This window comes from Betta splendens, chromosome 3, assembly GCF_900634795.4.
Source record: "Betta splendens chromosome 3, fBetSpl5.4, whole genome shotgun sequence".
In the NCBI taxonomy this organism is placed as follows: Eukaryota; Metazoa; Chordata; class Actinopteri; order Anabantiformes; family Osphronemidae; genus Betta; species Betta splendens.
The window spans coordinates 4948488-4965207 of NC_040883.2; the positions used below are offsets into that span (position 1 = coordinate 4948488).

Below are 16720 nucleotides of genomic sequence, written 5' to 3' on the forward strand. Positions count from 1 at the left end.
TCTTCTGTTACTGGAAGTTATTTGTAGGCCTACTGTCAACGTCAATGTGCTGAGTTACCCCACGAAATAGAAGATCTCTGACTGTTGCCGCGGTCTTTTATCCGCAGGTTCGAGGTACGTATTAAACATTCAGCGAATGAATTCAGCGTTGAAGCTTAAACACAGCTTACATCCACCAGGAATTAAAAAAAAAAAACTGACAAAAGGCAGTCACAAAACAGAGGGGACGCAGGTTGTTGGATAAAACACTGTTTTTTTTTTTTTTGCTTTTTTTATTTACTGCCATTCCTATTGCTTCAAACAGACAAGCTGTGGTGCAGGGAGCACAGAGTGATTTAAACAAGTCAACGCTACTGGCAATCTACAAACAAATCTCTCTGACAACAACAAACAACAGAGGCGCAGCAAAAGAAGAAGCAAGAAGAACAGCATTTGGCAACCATTAACATCTTGGAAAAAACTTCAGAAGTAAAAAAAGGAGTGCATTCTGCATTTTTAATAGTAAACAGCGTCTCTACTTCATCATGAACTAGATAGAGAAAGAAATCAAACGAGGAGGGCTGCTACACTGCTTTGACGTCGGCCCCCTTTTCCACCCTTTTTAGCTTTTATGAAAGTGGATTTTGTCAGAAGCGCCGGATCTTTCTCTCTCTCTCTCTCTTGGATGGCCTGCAGCATTACAGGGGAATGTGGTGCTCTACACACTTTAAGAGTAATTAAAAGCGATTGAACAGCTGTAATTATGTGAAACGGCGGTTGTGTTCCGGGTCATTCTATCAGTGCTGCCTTTCATCAGAGGAGAGGCAGAGGGGGCCCCGCTGCTCGTCTCTGTTTCTTCATATGCGCATCTTGGAGAACAAACAACTGGCAGGCTGCCTGACGGCTCAAGCACCCGCTATCGCACACACACACACACATGCAAACACACAAACACACGTGTCTCCACGTGGACCTGTGGGAGAGCGAGAATGCAACCGGGCACAAACACACGGGCCGACGGGCGAACACACACACACACACACACACACACACACACACACACACACACGCTCTCAGACACTCACACTGCAAACACCAACACCAAACAAACACATTCTTCATGTTCTTTATGGGGTGACATTCATATCTCACTTATAATCTTCCTTTGGTCTCTTCCTTTATGCTCATTACACATCAGAACACGGGAAACGGGGGGTTTACACCATACACCAAGTGGAGAATGCAATAGCATGTGAGCAAAGTTGGAATTGGTTTTACCATTCTATACTGTATTATAACACTGAGTGACAGATAGAAAGCATATATGCATGTACTGTACTGTGGCTACTGAGAATGAGTCAATCAATCGATAAAAGCATGACTGGGTTACATGAGATTAAGATTACACCGAAATAATAAATACTTGCACAATGTATGCTAACACTGAGATGCAGGTTCCACTTATGCTTTGTTAGACCATTGTGACACTACTAGCTCGTCGCTAAGCTTGCGTTGGTTGTTAGCATGTTACTGAAGCACTAGTCGGGTTGCTATTGGGATGTTTTGGTTTCCTTCCGGCCCGATCCAACCTGCGGTGCCGGGGTCAGTCAGGGTGGTGGAGCGGGTGTGGGTGGGGGTGTGTGGGGTTGGGTGTGCGGGGGGTGGATGTAGACGCCCCAATCTAGATGAACTTGATCCTGTCGGGGTAACAACGAAGCCGTCTTCAGTGGTCTGTCCCCTCTGATGTGGGGGCGCTTCAGAAATAAGCTGGTGGGTTTTCCTGCCTTTTGTTGCTTCATGTAGCTGTGCTTCACATCCTGTAGAAACAAACAGGTTTAGGACTTTATCAAACCTCAAGACTAACAAAATTAAGAGGCTGTGCTGTTTTATATCCTAAATTATAGGAGGATAAAATCTGTTTTTCATCTGTAATATAATAAAAAGGTGAGCAATAAACCGCAGGCGAGTAACAAATGATGGTCTCACCACCTGTGAGTGAGTGCATGCTGCCTGGGTTATGTATGTGTCTGTGTACACAAGCACATCTCCACGGGGCCCACCTCCAGAGCAGCGACTCCACTCTGTTGATGATGTCAGCCAGGTCAAAGGGCAACGGCATGCCGGGGTCGTCGACTCCCCAGAAGGGCCGGTCCACTGGGGCCTCCTCTGGGGGTAACGTCTGGGCCAGACTCGAGTGGCACCTGAGGCGACAGGACACAGGAACAAACAAAACCCGTTAACTCCTCCTCCCCATTAAACCGACGCAGTAAACACATCGCAGGCCGCCCTTTAAACACTGCAGTGTTTTACTCCTAATAGATGTTGACTTGACACAACAGCATTTTAGGTGATTTCTGTATCCATCATAACTGCGTCAGAGAGTTTGAGTCCGTGGCTGCTGATGGTCTGTGTGTGTGTGTGTGTGTGTGTGTGTGTGTGTGTGTGTGTGTGTGTGTGTGTGTGTGTGTGTGTGTGTGTGTGTGTGTGTGTGTGTGTGTGTGTGTCTGTCTCTCTGTCTGTCTATCTGGGGGCTTTGAAGGGGCCATTCCCACAAATGTCAAGTTGTTGAGTCACTGGTGTGTGTGTGTTAACCTCTCCTTAAACACACTAAGCTGTGTTTGACCAGAAGGCAGGCAGCTTGTGTGTTTCCTCTCCTTTTTATGACTCCTAATTATACTGGCCATAATTAAAGCCTCCAGGATATGAGAGAGTAAGAGTGTCTGCGTGTACAAAGGAAACCATACGAGGCTCCACTTCACTTCGGTTTCTTGCACAAATTTTAGGAATATTGAAATAATTGATCTTTATTCGGCTCGCGCTTCTTCCCTCTGTGCAACCTTCAAAGTTTCAAGCCCGTAAAGCAGACGCTGATTAATAATAATAATAATAATTTGTCTTTCTACAGCTGCAATTGGCCGCAGCGGACGACGTATCATGATTAATCTAGGCTCTGTTCATTACACACACAGAGACGCACACAGCAGGATGCTTTTACAAGAGCCTGGCACCGTGATGTAGCAATGGTGAAGCACAGTGAGGAATCACGTCCTAACAGGTCACTGTTCTAATTACACGCCGTTGACTTGTGATTTCTACAGCCTCTGGAACCCCCGCAGACCTCCGCCACATCTTTTGTCAGACCAGTGTAAATATTTACCGCGGCGACTTGGTGCTGCTCTCTGCTGTCAGTGTAAATCTACGCTCCCTGAGCTTCTTGACAGATGAGGGTGACCCCTGACCCCGAGGTGCAAGCGGGAGAGTCGGAGGCTGGCATTTGGACGGTCGCGCGCGTGTTTGAGCGGTGGCACGAGGGTTTCCTCCTCACTCCGCTACTACAGCGGCGTCTGTCATAACCGCGCTCCGCATCCACACACACGACCACCACCGCCCTGTGGCCAGAGACTGCGGGGGGGCGTCCGGGAGGGAGCCACGGGGAGGGGCAGGGGGGTCAGTTATGGATGGGATGAGGGGATGTTTAAGTTGTCAGGGGACAGCCGGGGCCTGCCACAATTTGTGGTTATATATTTTCGCGGGAGCCTCTTAATGTTCAACTGGCACTCGGCCTAAGTGCTGCGTTTTGGTGCGGTTAGCCCTTTAAAGAGCTGCTGCATTACGGTGGTGAGGAGCAGCATTAACATCCACTGTTCCAATATATCTTGTGCGCTCTGGATCAGGGCCTGATAATAGCATCTGTTAACATGCACTAAGTACCATTATGTAGCACATCACTTCATAAATAATACGATTAGGCGACCTTGGGGCTTTGCGACGAGCCGTGTGTTTAAATGTTCTCATCATTTATTTAGGGTGCGAATTAAAGGAAGCGCCACTTCAGAGGAGGAGGAGGAGGAGGAGAAGGAGGACATGGCTGGCATACATATCTGGAGAATGTGTGAGTGAGAACCAGAAGGCACACACACACACACACACACACACACACACACACACACACACACACACACACACACACAGCTTCTGCTGACATCAGCTTGAGGACACCACAGGCCAAGGGAACCCAGGCCTTTGATTTGCTGTGATTAAGTATTCATCCAGCGGAGCTATGAGAGAAAACACTCCGCTCTCCGCTGCTGCCCTGACTCCTAATGGAAAGGCTACATACTGTAAAACCCTGACCGACCGCCTTCAACGCGCGCTGATTCGTTTATCTGACAGGGGATCTTGGAACATTAGCTTGCAAATAGAAGGCTCCTGGTTTACCAGAGATATAAAAGATAGCAAGACGGGAAGACTATCAAAGATAATACGGTGGAGGTAATTCAGCACACATTTTTACACAATCTGCCACTGTTCACAGAGCGCCGTCCCTTGACTGCTAAAATGGAACCAAACAAAAAGTCAATATCAAGCGAGGTGCCTTAAGCTCCCCAGGGCTCTCGCTAGAATTTCAGTGTAAGCCACAGTAGCGTACAAACACGGCTCGCCGAAAGACGTTCCCATGGTAAAACAGCCCACCTTAAAGTTAAGGTCAAAGACAAAGAGGTGCGTAACGGGGGCAGGCGGAGGGTTGGGGGGGGGGGGGGGGGGGGGGATTCTGCGAGAAGGGAGAGAATGTGTTTGTGAGTCCAAGCTGTTCCAATGGATTAACCCCAGACAGATATGGGCCTAACTATCCCATCTGGCACTCGGTCAAGAGAGATTGGCAATACAATCACTCATTTCAATTTGCCCTGAAACCTTATAGCCTGCCAGGGCCCTGCTCAAATGGTATGCTAATGTGAAAGGTATCTGGGATTCTATCGCCTCTATTCCACAGAGGCCTTTTCCTCCATGCGGCACAGTGCACTTGAACTGCGGCTGGGGCGGCAGCTCCGCGGCCCCGGCTGCAATAAGGGCCGGAGCCCCCTTTGCGCTTAAACTAACCACTTTAGCTAAAGTGAGTGTTAATTATAGACAGGCAAAGCAGTCAATAAAAGGTTAATGTAAAAGTCAAAGGATAAATTCCTTTAAGCATTGCATCATTCCACCATCTCTGCGACCAACACAGTGCTCGCAGGTCTCCTAATCAATACGTTTTACTGTAATGCGCTCCCCATCGATTTCCACCCCCCCCACGGTCCGGGCTCCATCGCTTGGTTAAAGAAAGGAAAGGAAGAGCCAGATAGAGAGATACAGGAAGAAGGGAGGGAGGAAGGTAGAGAGAGGCGTGTGAATAAAATGATTAACTTTAGTTTCACTTTGTTTTTTCAATCGGCTCCCTCTAAAAGGCTCTTTGTTGACGAGCGTGCGGTGTTCCAATAGCGTCGCTGTCATCGCTATCATCGCCATCATCTATTTCACAAGGCAGCGCAATCTGTGGCTGCTGCGTAATTGTGCGGCGGTACACTCGAGCAGGGGCATACATTAAAAGGCCCTCAGCTCTTAACAGGATGGAAATCCGCCTAATAGACAACATCAGCGCTTCCGACTCATGCAATTACACTGATAAATGCACAATTGTGTCAGGCCAAGTGAAAAAGAACCCGGAGAACATAGATAGGAGACAACACTTATTGCATTATTGCTACAGGAGGTCATTTGTAACCACTTGGGACCAGTCGGCTTGGGCAGCTTGAGTCGGGACATCACATTAGGACATGGGTGGATCCATGCTGCACTGGGAGAAAGCTTTGAAAAGGTTTTATGTATCTGAGTTTCATAGTAAAGGTGTGGCCTTTAAATATTCTTTGAATTATTTGATGTAAAGTTCTGCGTAAAATTTCACAGAATTTGAATGAGTAACACACTGAGAATGTCCTCAGGTACAGTATGTGGCACATTAGCCAAAGCAAAAAGTACGGGAAGATGCAATGAAGCGGAAAATGAATCAATCATTGGTGTCAGCTCTGAGCTGTATTCTGTGTGTGTGCACATCAAGGGAAGCCAAATACCTAAGATCACCTGCTTCCTCATGCCCTGCTTGTGTTCCTTCTAACGCTCTAGAGATTCTGTGCAGGTGTGAGGTTTTATGGTTTTGGCAACCAGAGTGCCCAATAGCTGAGAATGCAATCAAACAAGTCATGAAAAAACAGACATGTGTCTCATAAATCAGCGTGCCCCGAAGGTAGAGCATGCAATCAAACAGTGTCTCAAACACTGCAAAGAAAGAAATCAGTACATTATCCATGTACATTCTGTGTTTATGCAAAGTTGTGTAAGAAGCGAGCGATTGAGCACATCTGTCTTTGTGTGCGAGGCAGAGGCAGAGAGATAGCGCTAGCCTACATGCTTATCTGTCTACTGTGTTGTGCAACACAGCGGTGATGTCACGCAGAGGCCAGTAGAACAGGCAGACTTTCCAGAACAAGGCCCAACCTGTGAACTGTCAAGCTCTGGATCCCATCCTGCACCACCCAAGCCTGCGAACGGGAGAACCAGCAGATCGGAGAAGGAGCAGATCAGGGAACCAGCAGATCTGAGAACCAGCAGATCGGAGAACCAGCAGATCAGAGAACCAGCAGATCTGAGAACCAGCAGATCGGAGAACCAGCAGATCGGAGAACCAGCAGATCAGAGAACCAGCAGATCCAATCCCTGCCCGCCGCCCCGGCTCCCATTATCCCAATCACTGCCACATTCGGCAATAAATGCAGAGCAGTCAGCCAGAAAGTGTGGGCAGAGACGCGTCTTAACCATTTCCTCAGGATCAATCACATGCTATTGTGTCTGCAGACAGCTGCTGACTGTACACTTTGTGAGTGTGTGAGGTGGGCAATTGTGGGGAGAAAAAAAAGAAACAGAGAGAAGGAGGGGGCGTCATCAAATGCACGACATATGTTCCTTTCATTTTGATTCCCTCTAAGGAGCCCGGGCTAATAAAACTAACATCTGATGCACCCCCGTTCCCTTTAATTAATGGTTGTCGAAGCCACACTGAAGCGCATTAGCAGCAGAGGGGGTCCGAGACGAGGTGGGCACCACCACCACCACCACCACCTCCTTGCCTGGTCCACGCGCCACCGTGACGGTGCCGAGCACTGGGTGGGGCAGCCCCTTCCTCAGACGCTGTGAGGTCTCCCTCCTGCCAGCTGCGGTCTGGGCTGCTCATTAAACCACATGAAACAAATAGGACTCATTACTGGCATCTCCAGCCAGTTGGGAGCGCAGGACTCCTAAGTTTTCATCAAGTCCACGCGCCGTACACAGAGCGAGGTGCAGACAGCGAAGGTTTATTACACCTGCACGTCCCCCGCCTGTTTGCCATCCAGGGCGTTTGATGTGGTTCTGCTGGGTGCCCCGTCTAGAACACACACACACACGCACACACAGGCAGGTAGCCTCTAAACAGCCTTAATAATTGCTGGCAATAAAACACTATTGTAGTCTGGCAGAGCAAAGGAGGCGAGCTCCTGAAGTGCAGCTACTATTCTCAAAAACCAGGTGGACGTCCATTAGGTGTTTAACAGCGTAACAAATTACACCGCGGCCTGCTCCTGCTGCTCCTCGGGCGACGGGGATGGAATGTGGCCCGACGTCGACGCAGGCGCAGAATTTACGTGCGGACAACTATTGTTCAAATGCAATCAGGTTCTAATAAAAAAGGAGGCAGGAAGAGGACAAATAGTTAGAGCCCTCCTGGCCATTTGGTCGTTGGACAAAGGGTGAAGAGACAGATCACCCCCCGAGGCTATGGATCTGTGTTAGACAGACACGGTGCTGGTGTGTATGTCTGAGGAACGGCAACAGAGTAAGTAAGAAAGAGTGAGAGACGGCATCCAGGTGCCTGTTTGAGAGGGAAACGAAGCTTGTGTGTGTCTCTCTCAGACAAATGACGGCGGCTGCGCCTTTCGGCCTACTTGCCACCTCTGCCAGGCTAAAGGTCAACAGGAGCAGCGGGTTTTCGGTAAAATAAGGAGTAAACAACACGGCAACACAAAGTGTTTACTTTGGACACACCCCCGAGTACTGCAACGCCGAGGAGGGACGTCTGCCTAGATCAACACAACAAGCCCCTCAATCATCGTCCCAAATGAGCCGCACATGACCAAATACCGGAGTGAAACATTGTGATATATACAGACAGACCTAATGAGGGCTGCTTCTGAAGAGATACTGGAGTTTTTCCTGATGACGCCGTTTATTTATAAAGCCCAGGAGAGAACATGGAGCAACACCAGGTCTTGATGGTGAGGGTAAAGAGGTTACGTGCCTGCAAATGACTGTGTTTTTTCTCTTACAGTGCGGCGTTTGGCGGCTGTAAATCTGCTGTTAGGGAACGGGACGAGTGTTAGTGCGGCGCTGGGAGCACTAACTCTTCGCTCGCTGGCGCAACGACGCGGCGTCGCCGCGGAAAGTTGTTGTTGCGCGAGTGTTCTTGCAAAGCGATCGCTCCTTAACCCTCATCCCCTCCCATCCATCCATCCATCGCGTGCCCCCCCCCCTCCGCCTCCCAGTGCCTCGTGGGCATCGTCTGAACGCTGCAATAGAGCCGGTGATGGATGAGGCCGGACTCAACAGCTCCGCAGCAGAGCCGCTGGACGACACCTGACCCCCGGTCACGTGATGAGGTCGATCGCACGCGGGCACAACTCCCACCTGTCTTGGGACGACAAAGGCAGGGGTCAAGCCGGCCTCGCTAATTATAGCCCATTGTAACTCCAGTTGCGTGGTTCCAAGGCATCTTTCTGGCTCCGGGGAATGTGGTGTTGAGTTCTGAAGTCTTTGTGTGAAGCTAAACTGTGAGACAGAAGCTTCAAACTGTTGCACAACAGATATTGGGTTTCAGGAAAGCGTAAAAAGGGGAGACACTGAATTCAGGCGCTCGCTCCAAAGAGTCAACCGGGAATCGGGTTCAAACTGTATGTCTAAGGATCAGAGCAGCGCTAATAAAGACATGAATCTTAACTATTTACAGCAAGTGGGACAGCACTAGGTTATTTCCTCCATCAATCAGAACTGACAGATGATCGATGACTTATTACAGCTGTACCTTGCATGCTTCTGGAATGTATCTGGTGTCTTTTCATTAGCCTTCAACGAACAAACAAAGGAGTGGCACAAAGACAGAAGATGTTCACATTCCCACAAAGGTATTTACACTAAGTCAGTGAGTTCAACTATCGCTCATCGTGCTGACAGGACAGGATCAAGCAACAGATATAGTGTACAGTAACCTTGTTGCAGTTTCCGAGATTCTTCTAAGTTTAAGAGAAAAAACACACCACTGGAGGAAGTTCACCTTCCAGGCTTGTAGCAAACCATTGCACACGACCGCGCGCGTGTGCACTCATGTGTCCACGCCGGAGCAGCGCCTCCTGCCAGGTGCTCGAACCTCTGCATCACCTGGCGCTCCCGCTGCGTGAACACCAGTTGTGTTTCACCCTATTAAGTAAATAGTGTAATTAAAGGGCCCCGGCATTTTAAAACGCCGTGAACAGCCAGCAATTTGTTTGGAGGAGCAGCCAGCCCAGGCCCCGAGGTGCTGCAGCAAACAGGATGCAAAAAAAGTGCACACAATGAGTCAGGGAACACACTGTAATGGTGTGTGTGGGTGTGTGAGCACATACGCTACCTGCCCATGCAAATGAGCTGGTTTATATGTTTGTGGAGGTGTGTGTGTGTGTAAATCTCTCATTTGAAGCTGTTCGGGGTGTTGACAATAAGGTTATTTGTGGTCTAACAGGTAGTCCACAGCGTCGTGTTTACAGTGATAATATCAGGATTTAACTGTAATACCAGCACGACTGTGGAGCCTGTTTTGTGGAGCCCAGCCCTTTGTCTACAGTGCCACAGGTGGTGTCCATATTAGAGCAAAGTACAGGATGGTTTTCAATGTATAATCAACAAATAAATCAAAGTAAAGGGTGACACAGGCACAAAAGGAAAAACACAGGAGTCAGAGAGTTCAACATGATCAAACCTGCGTTACCACCTAGTTAGTACCAGAGATCAACCCTGCTAATTAGTTTCCCCTATTAAAGACTTTTGTCCTCATGGCACAAACACACCCACTCTGCACAAGCAGCCCCACCAATCATTCTTACTAAACTCTCTGCCGTTACTGCTGATCCAGGGTCAGCTGTGGGGAGTAAGAAAGGGATAACCTCTGCTTCGGTACCACAGAAGCCCAGATGGCGACGCAGAAGCTCTGATCCAAGAACCAGCTTACATCTCAATCACTGTGGCCACATCTCCAAGTCCACAGTTTAACCCCCTCCGATGTCAGCCAAGGTCACAGATGCACACTTGAGAGGCAAAAAAGAGCCAGGAGTGAAGTGCTGCCAGAGTCGGAGGAATTAGATCCAGGCTGAGTGGCCCTCATCTGGCTAAGCCTGGTAAGCAGCAAGACTAACAGGCTGAGGCATGGGGGTTTGGGTTCCACACACACACACACACACACACACACACACACACACACACACACACACACACACACACACACACACACACACTCAAAACCCGCACAAAAATGAACACGCATAGACAAGGAGGTAGATGTGCACACACACACACACACACACACACACACACACACACACACACACACACACACACACACACACACCCACACACACACACACACACACACACACACGGAAGGACTCCGAGGGCTACAGATGGTGTGCCCTGGGCGTGGTGACTGAAGGCTCGGAATGAGCTGGTTTTGGATCCAGCGTGGAAGCTGCCACGATGCGCGGGGCTCAGGGGCGGAAGACAAAGAGGAGCGGAAAAAACTGCACGGAGGGAGGAGACGAGGAGGGGATCGAACTCTTGCCCCCAACATTTTTGGTACAGCATCGTGTCACTGTCCATTCGCTGCCTTGCCCCGTTGCCTGTGGCCTACCCATGGGTACACACACACACACACACACACACACACACACACACACACACACACACACACACACACACACACACACACACACACACACACACACACACACACACACACACACACACACAAATACCCAAATGCTAACGTACAAACATGCACTCTTGGAGCCAGCGGCCACTTCAGCGCTAATTCCACCTGACTTCCGCTGTCTGACTGGCAGAACACAGGGAGGGTGAGGACAACAAGCTGTGAATACGGGAAGAGACAGAAAATCATTGAGAACCTTGCCTTTATGAATCTTTGATGAGGGAGAGTGGGGGTTGGCGGGGCTTCGCCTCTGGTAAAATCAGAGCATAGTGTGTGTGGTGTGCGTATGACTGCCAACAGAGGTTGAGATAAACAAGGCCTGGACCGGGCCCAAACAACTGCAGTCGGGAACATTTGTCCCCGCAATTAGTCCCTGTCCTCCCTGTTCATGTCGCAGGTAAGTGGTGCTGGTTGCGAGCAAAGCTGCCACAGCTGCGAGGACAGAAGCCCAGCGAGAGCCTGAAGTTTGAGGTGAGGTCAAAGGCATTTCCTCATGCGTTCCTATGAATCTCCACGGTGACATGAACTGCCCTAATCTCTGCTTGTTGGGCTTTTCCACCCTCGCGTTCTGGGTGCGGATGCACTGCAACGCCTGTTACTGTTGCTGTTGTTGGGAAGTTCTGCAGCCGCGACCCACATTCTAAAGCCGCGTTTGCATTCATGGTTAACACTTCAGGCGGCGCGTGCGGGAAACGTCTGAACATACGCTGGGAATCTTCTCTTATGTAAAGCAACAATCAGTCTGTCAAAAAAATGCTTTAATGCTTCAGCTCCAACCTTACATTATAAACTGAATATGCATGTTGTTATTTCTTTGACATATGGCTATTCTTTAAGGAAGACTTTTCTATTCAGACACTTCCTTGTAGCCATAATTTGGGAATGCGTTTTGTTCTTAATGGCTGGTAATGGCCTCAATTCCTCATCTGACAGACGAGCAGTTTAATAAACACTAACAAGTGTGGCTTTCTGCCATGATGAATGGCATGAAACTAAGTGCAAGGGGAAAAAAACACACACAAACAATGTGACGAGCCGGTATTGTGTTGTGGTACACTGCAGTCCTCTAATTAACAGTGATAAAGCATGTTGCAATGTCTTGTAAGGACATACGAGCTCGCAATTACAGTGTGGGAAGTTGTGTTCCACCCACGCCCTGGTGATGCGTCGTCTTTCACTGTTCATTGTTTTACCTTCACACCTGTTCTCATTTCGGACACATAAAAAGCCGCCGGTGACTCAGAGGAGGTAGCTTTAATTAAAAATACAAGACGTGTTACAACAACCCTCCCTCACATCTCCGAAACGGCTTTTTAATAGGTGTCAAGCAGGTGCCAATTTTCTTCTCAACATGAGTTAGGTTATGTTACGAAACAAGCAGAGCAGCATAGTAGCTTTATCTCATCTGCCACCTGTGACAGCTCAGAATTCAGTCCTCCAGGAAGCTCGGCTCGCGTTAATGTGCCACCGACGAGGCCGTTTGAAGGCGCGATTCATCCCGCCTGTCAGCGAGCACACAGGTAATGCTGACTGACTCTCGATCACATGCGCGCTTGGAAATGAGATGAAGTGTCACAAAGTGATCAAAAGTTCGACTCGGCTTCCATCTACATCTGTCAGGTTCAAACTTTACACGTCACTACACATGTTGATCACATACAGCAAAAGTTCAGGCGAAATTTCAAGCTGCCGTTTGGATTGAATCGACCTTAGGCTTGAATTAACGCCGACTTTCTGGGACCGCGGACTGGAGGTGGAGGGTTGATTGACGCGCGCGCTGCCTTTTCTCACAGCTCGTAGCGCTGCCACCGCTGTGAACTCGCGGCTTCCTGCGCCCGCAGGAGGAGACAAAGGGGAGCGCTGCCAGGTCTGGGTTGGGTCACGCACGGAGTGGAAGAGCGAGTCTAACAGTGCCCCCTGATGGCTCCTTCGTGCGCTCTGAGGTGCAGGTGGGACGAGCGGCGAAGGCGGCGCCACAGAAGTAGTGGCGCCTGACGTCAAACGGGGGCCCACGTCCAGGATTTGGAGGCGGGAGGTGAAAAGAGCGGTACTTAGCGGAGCGGCTAACCTGTGGTCTGATCCGCTGGACAAATCAATAGCTGTGTCTGAGAGCGGAGCTGGGGGAGCGCTGGAGGGGCCACCCCTGGTCTGCTGCCCCCCGGGCCCCCCCTGGGGGTTACCTGCCTGTCTCCTCGGCCTCCATCTCTTCTGCTTCGCTGACCCCCCCCCTCCGTCCATGCGACAGACTGTATTCTGAGTGATGCACATCTCAAGGTATACAGCGCATAGAAGAGCGAGTTCGGGACAAGCGACAAATGGCTTCTCGTTGTAGTGGGTTTTTACTTGAGAGGTCACGGGAGGCCTTGTCTGACGCCAAAGCCCCGGAGAACAGTCGACAGCGAGAGCTGGGATCGGGCGCTCTAAAAGGCAGCCTCTTCTCCTCGTCGCTCCTCCGCGTTCTGCTGCCTACTTACTTTCAATCACAGTTAACATCGCAGAACAAGAAGTGGAGGGACGGGAGGAGGCGAAACACAAGCCGGCTGCACAATGCACTTGTCTGGCAGCTGCTCGCTCTGACATTTGAGGCCATAGGGACCTTGTTGAAAGAGCAGATGCTCACTGATGTACAGGCACAGGAACATGGCAACTACACAAGTGGCTGAAGCAGGAAAAAAAATCTGCACAAACATATGACAGGAAAGAACGGGGGGGGGGGGGCTCAAGATGGCAGGATCACGCTGGGGTGTGTTTGAGTCTAGGAGCATGACCACAGATGCACGGCAGAGTGGACATGACAGTGACATGCACCTGGGTGGAAGACGGCATAATGCAGTGACAGTGAAAATAAATGAAACTACACTGATGCAAATGAAAATGAGCTAAACAAAGAAACTACTGCGTTTGAATGGAGTCATCCCTGCACACAATGACACACAGGGCACCCGAGAGGCAGTCCATCCGATGAACTGCCGGCCCCCAGGTGACATCATGTCGCTGGAACAGCAACCATCACAGGAAAGGACGAAACCAGGCGCCCGGGGCTGGAAGAAAGCCAGCAGAAGATGAATGCGGCAGAAGATAGTGGGAAAATGAGGCACGGCGAATAAGGAGCGATGTAAAGATGAGAGCGGGAGCAGATGGAAACAAAAGAGAGAAGCACAGGGCGCAGAATGCAAAGCGAGCGCGGAGCGGCGCAGGCAGTATCGCGGCGCATCTCCGGCAGAGAGAAATGGGTTTCCGCCGAGGACCGCGGGCGGCGTTATGGAAATGGGTGGCTGGCAGCTCCTCGGCTGACTGTAAACAGGATCTCAGCAAGGCATATAGCCTCTGGTGAGGCCCTCGGAGTCTGGCAGCGCACTGCTCCCACGGTCCCTCCTTCCATCCGTCTGGTGCCTTCGCTCCAACCTGCCCGAACGGCTCCTGTGAGTAATTCATGAAGCGCGGCGGGGGCGGCGGCGGAAGCGGGACGCGCACATCCTGACACCGAGTACACGACATGTTCCACATGTCTCCCAACCGCACTACAAAGAGCTCTTTTGTCTCCGCGAAGAAAAACGAAACACAAACTACGCTTGACGCGAACTACAGCGAACCAGGTGGTCGGTAGCAGGAAGAAGCTAAGGCTACGGAAGGATATGACATCATCCTGCACAACTGTACTGTGGACACAGAACACTGCGGAAAATGAATGAAAAAATGAAAAAGAGACGTCTGTACAACAGGACATCACACTCAATCCCACCATCCTTTGCCACCTCCTCCCTCGTTACCCGTAAACCTCGTTTTTTTTTCCAGGTGTCGGGCTTTTGCGTCTCAGCCCCGGCACGTCCGAGTGTGACTCTCAGCAGCGCCGCTCTCTGTTGCAGCCGCAGCCGGCGCAATTAGGCCCGCTTTATCTTTGGCGTGTAATATGAAGTCCCGCACAAAAGTAAACAACTTCATCTTGTGTCTGAAATATGTGTCACCGCGATTGTGCAGAGCTGCCCATCGACACAGCAGCGTTGGCCTGAAGGAACGTCTCTAATTAATGAGCGAGCGAGAGAGAGAGAGAGAGAGAGAGAGAGACGGAGAAAGAGTGTCAAAGAGACAGAAACTCTCTCTTCCACAGTTCTCCTTCAAACAAACACTTCCTACGGGACTCCATTGTTTGGACTGAGGCATCATGGGTAGCCTTATTTACAGATTTTAATTGCTCTGGTGATCTGTGGGTAAAACACCCTGTCGTAATCACCCCACAATAGAATTGTTACTCTTTCTGACAATTGTAATAAAATGCTCTACAGCATCCAGGGGAAAACAAGCAGGGAGGGTAGAGACGAGGCAGCGCAGATGATAGACGACGCGAGGAAAAGAAAACAGGCAGGAAAGAAGGGCGAGAAATATTTTGGATGCAAATTTCCTTGGTAGCGAGAGAAACTAATCCAAGGGGGTGGGAAGCACGGATGAGGAAGGGACTGTTGTCCAAGGAAATGATTGCTCTCCCACCTCAAAGTGACAAGCGTGAGAAGCTCACCGTTCCTGGACCCCCGAAGCGGAACCGCAGAGGAGACATGCGCCGCAGCCATCAGGCTGCGCACACACACACACACACACACACACACACACACACACACACACACACACACAGGAAGAATTAATAGGTAGGTCACCTACAGGAAGAGATTAGTGTCACCTGGCGGAGGTGTGAACACAACACTGTCACCTGCAGCTGTCCCTGATCTGCCACAACCAACTCCGCTTCACCTTCGCGCCGCTTCCAGAGCGGCGGTAGAACACAGGTCGCGCCGCAGCTGAGGTTCTGATGATTCTGAGCATCCGCCATCATCAGCACGGCGCCACGAAAAGCTCCGTTCGAGACACGCAGACGCTGTTCATCTGACTAATCACAAGAAGAACTAAAGAGCTGCCAAGTGTGATGCGATGGAGAACAAGAGCCGTGCATTTAGCAGAGATGGCTGCGGTCGCGTTCGTGATGTATCACACCGCGCCCGTCACTTTACAGTAAAAAGGACCGAAAGGAATGAACAGCGACGGAGTTTCAAAGAGCAGCAGCTCAACTGTGAAAAAGCCCTTTTCTTACTTAAGTGTGTCAAACTCTATCCCATTATTATTCCTGCTGATAAAGGTAAGACAAACACCCCGTGCATCAAAGGTCCATGAAAAATTAAACAGCCAATCAGCTGGCAATTATTCTCTTTAATCTCCTGGAGGCAGCCAATGGGGATGTGCCTGCAGTGATGGTGGCCTGGGAGGGATTCGTGCCTTAGGTTCAGCATATTTCACAATCCAAACACTCGGCACGTTTGCGTTGTGCTCAGCACAGACTAAGTGCAGGCAAACTTTCCAAATTGTTTTACTTTTTCTTGTTTTTGAAAATATGCCATCTGGAGTAAAAGCGTGATAAGTTAATTGGTCTTTGTCTCTTTGGACTATTGATTGTTTAAAGACATTCCAAGTGGACGCGGAGACACCCTGTTCATGTTCCAAGGGAGCTGATCGATGCTTCACTTAAAGCAGCAGGATGCGGTGCCACGCTGTTAAAACCAGGTTATTGTATTACCATCACAGCTTAAGACTATTGAACATGTGCTGCTGATCCTGAGTTATCAATGCTCTCTGTTCATCTATTACAAGTTATCCAATACTCTTTATTATGGATTACAACAGAGGCAGATCAGCAGCTACTGTACACAAACTGCTTATTAAAGCGGAAACAGGAAAACAGAAAATTGACCAATTCATCAGCCAGAAGTGATGCAATTATTAGAATGCTGAATGAAAACTATCTTTGTTCTTATGCATAAGACAAAACGCTCAATAAAGAGCTGCCACAAATTGCACCTGAGGTGACCCAAAAATGAAACCGGCAGCGTTTCTGTGGAG

General features: G+C 49.7%; 1 protein-coding gene across 1 annotated transcript in view; it reads right to left on the reverse strand.

Moving 5' to 3' along the window:
• Positions 1-233: 233 nt before the first annotated feature.
• The window catches only part of fto (FTO alpha-ketoglutarate dependent dioxygenase), a 98635-nt gene continuing 82148 nt past the window's right edge, over positions 234-16720 (reverse strand). The window contains exons 9-10 of the mRNA XM_029143554.3: positions 2040-2180; positions 234-1796 (exon numbers count right to left, since the gene is read on the reverse strand). Of these exons, the coding sequence (XP_028999387.1) occupies positions 1790-1796; positions 2040-2180 (148 nt within the window). The 3' untranslated portion in view covers positions 234-1789. The remainder of the gene's footprint in view (positions 1797-2039; positions 2181-16720) is intronic.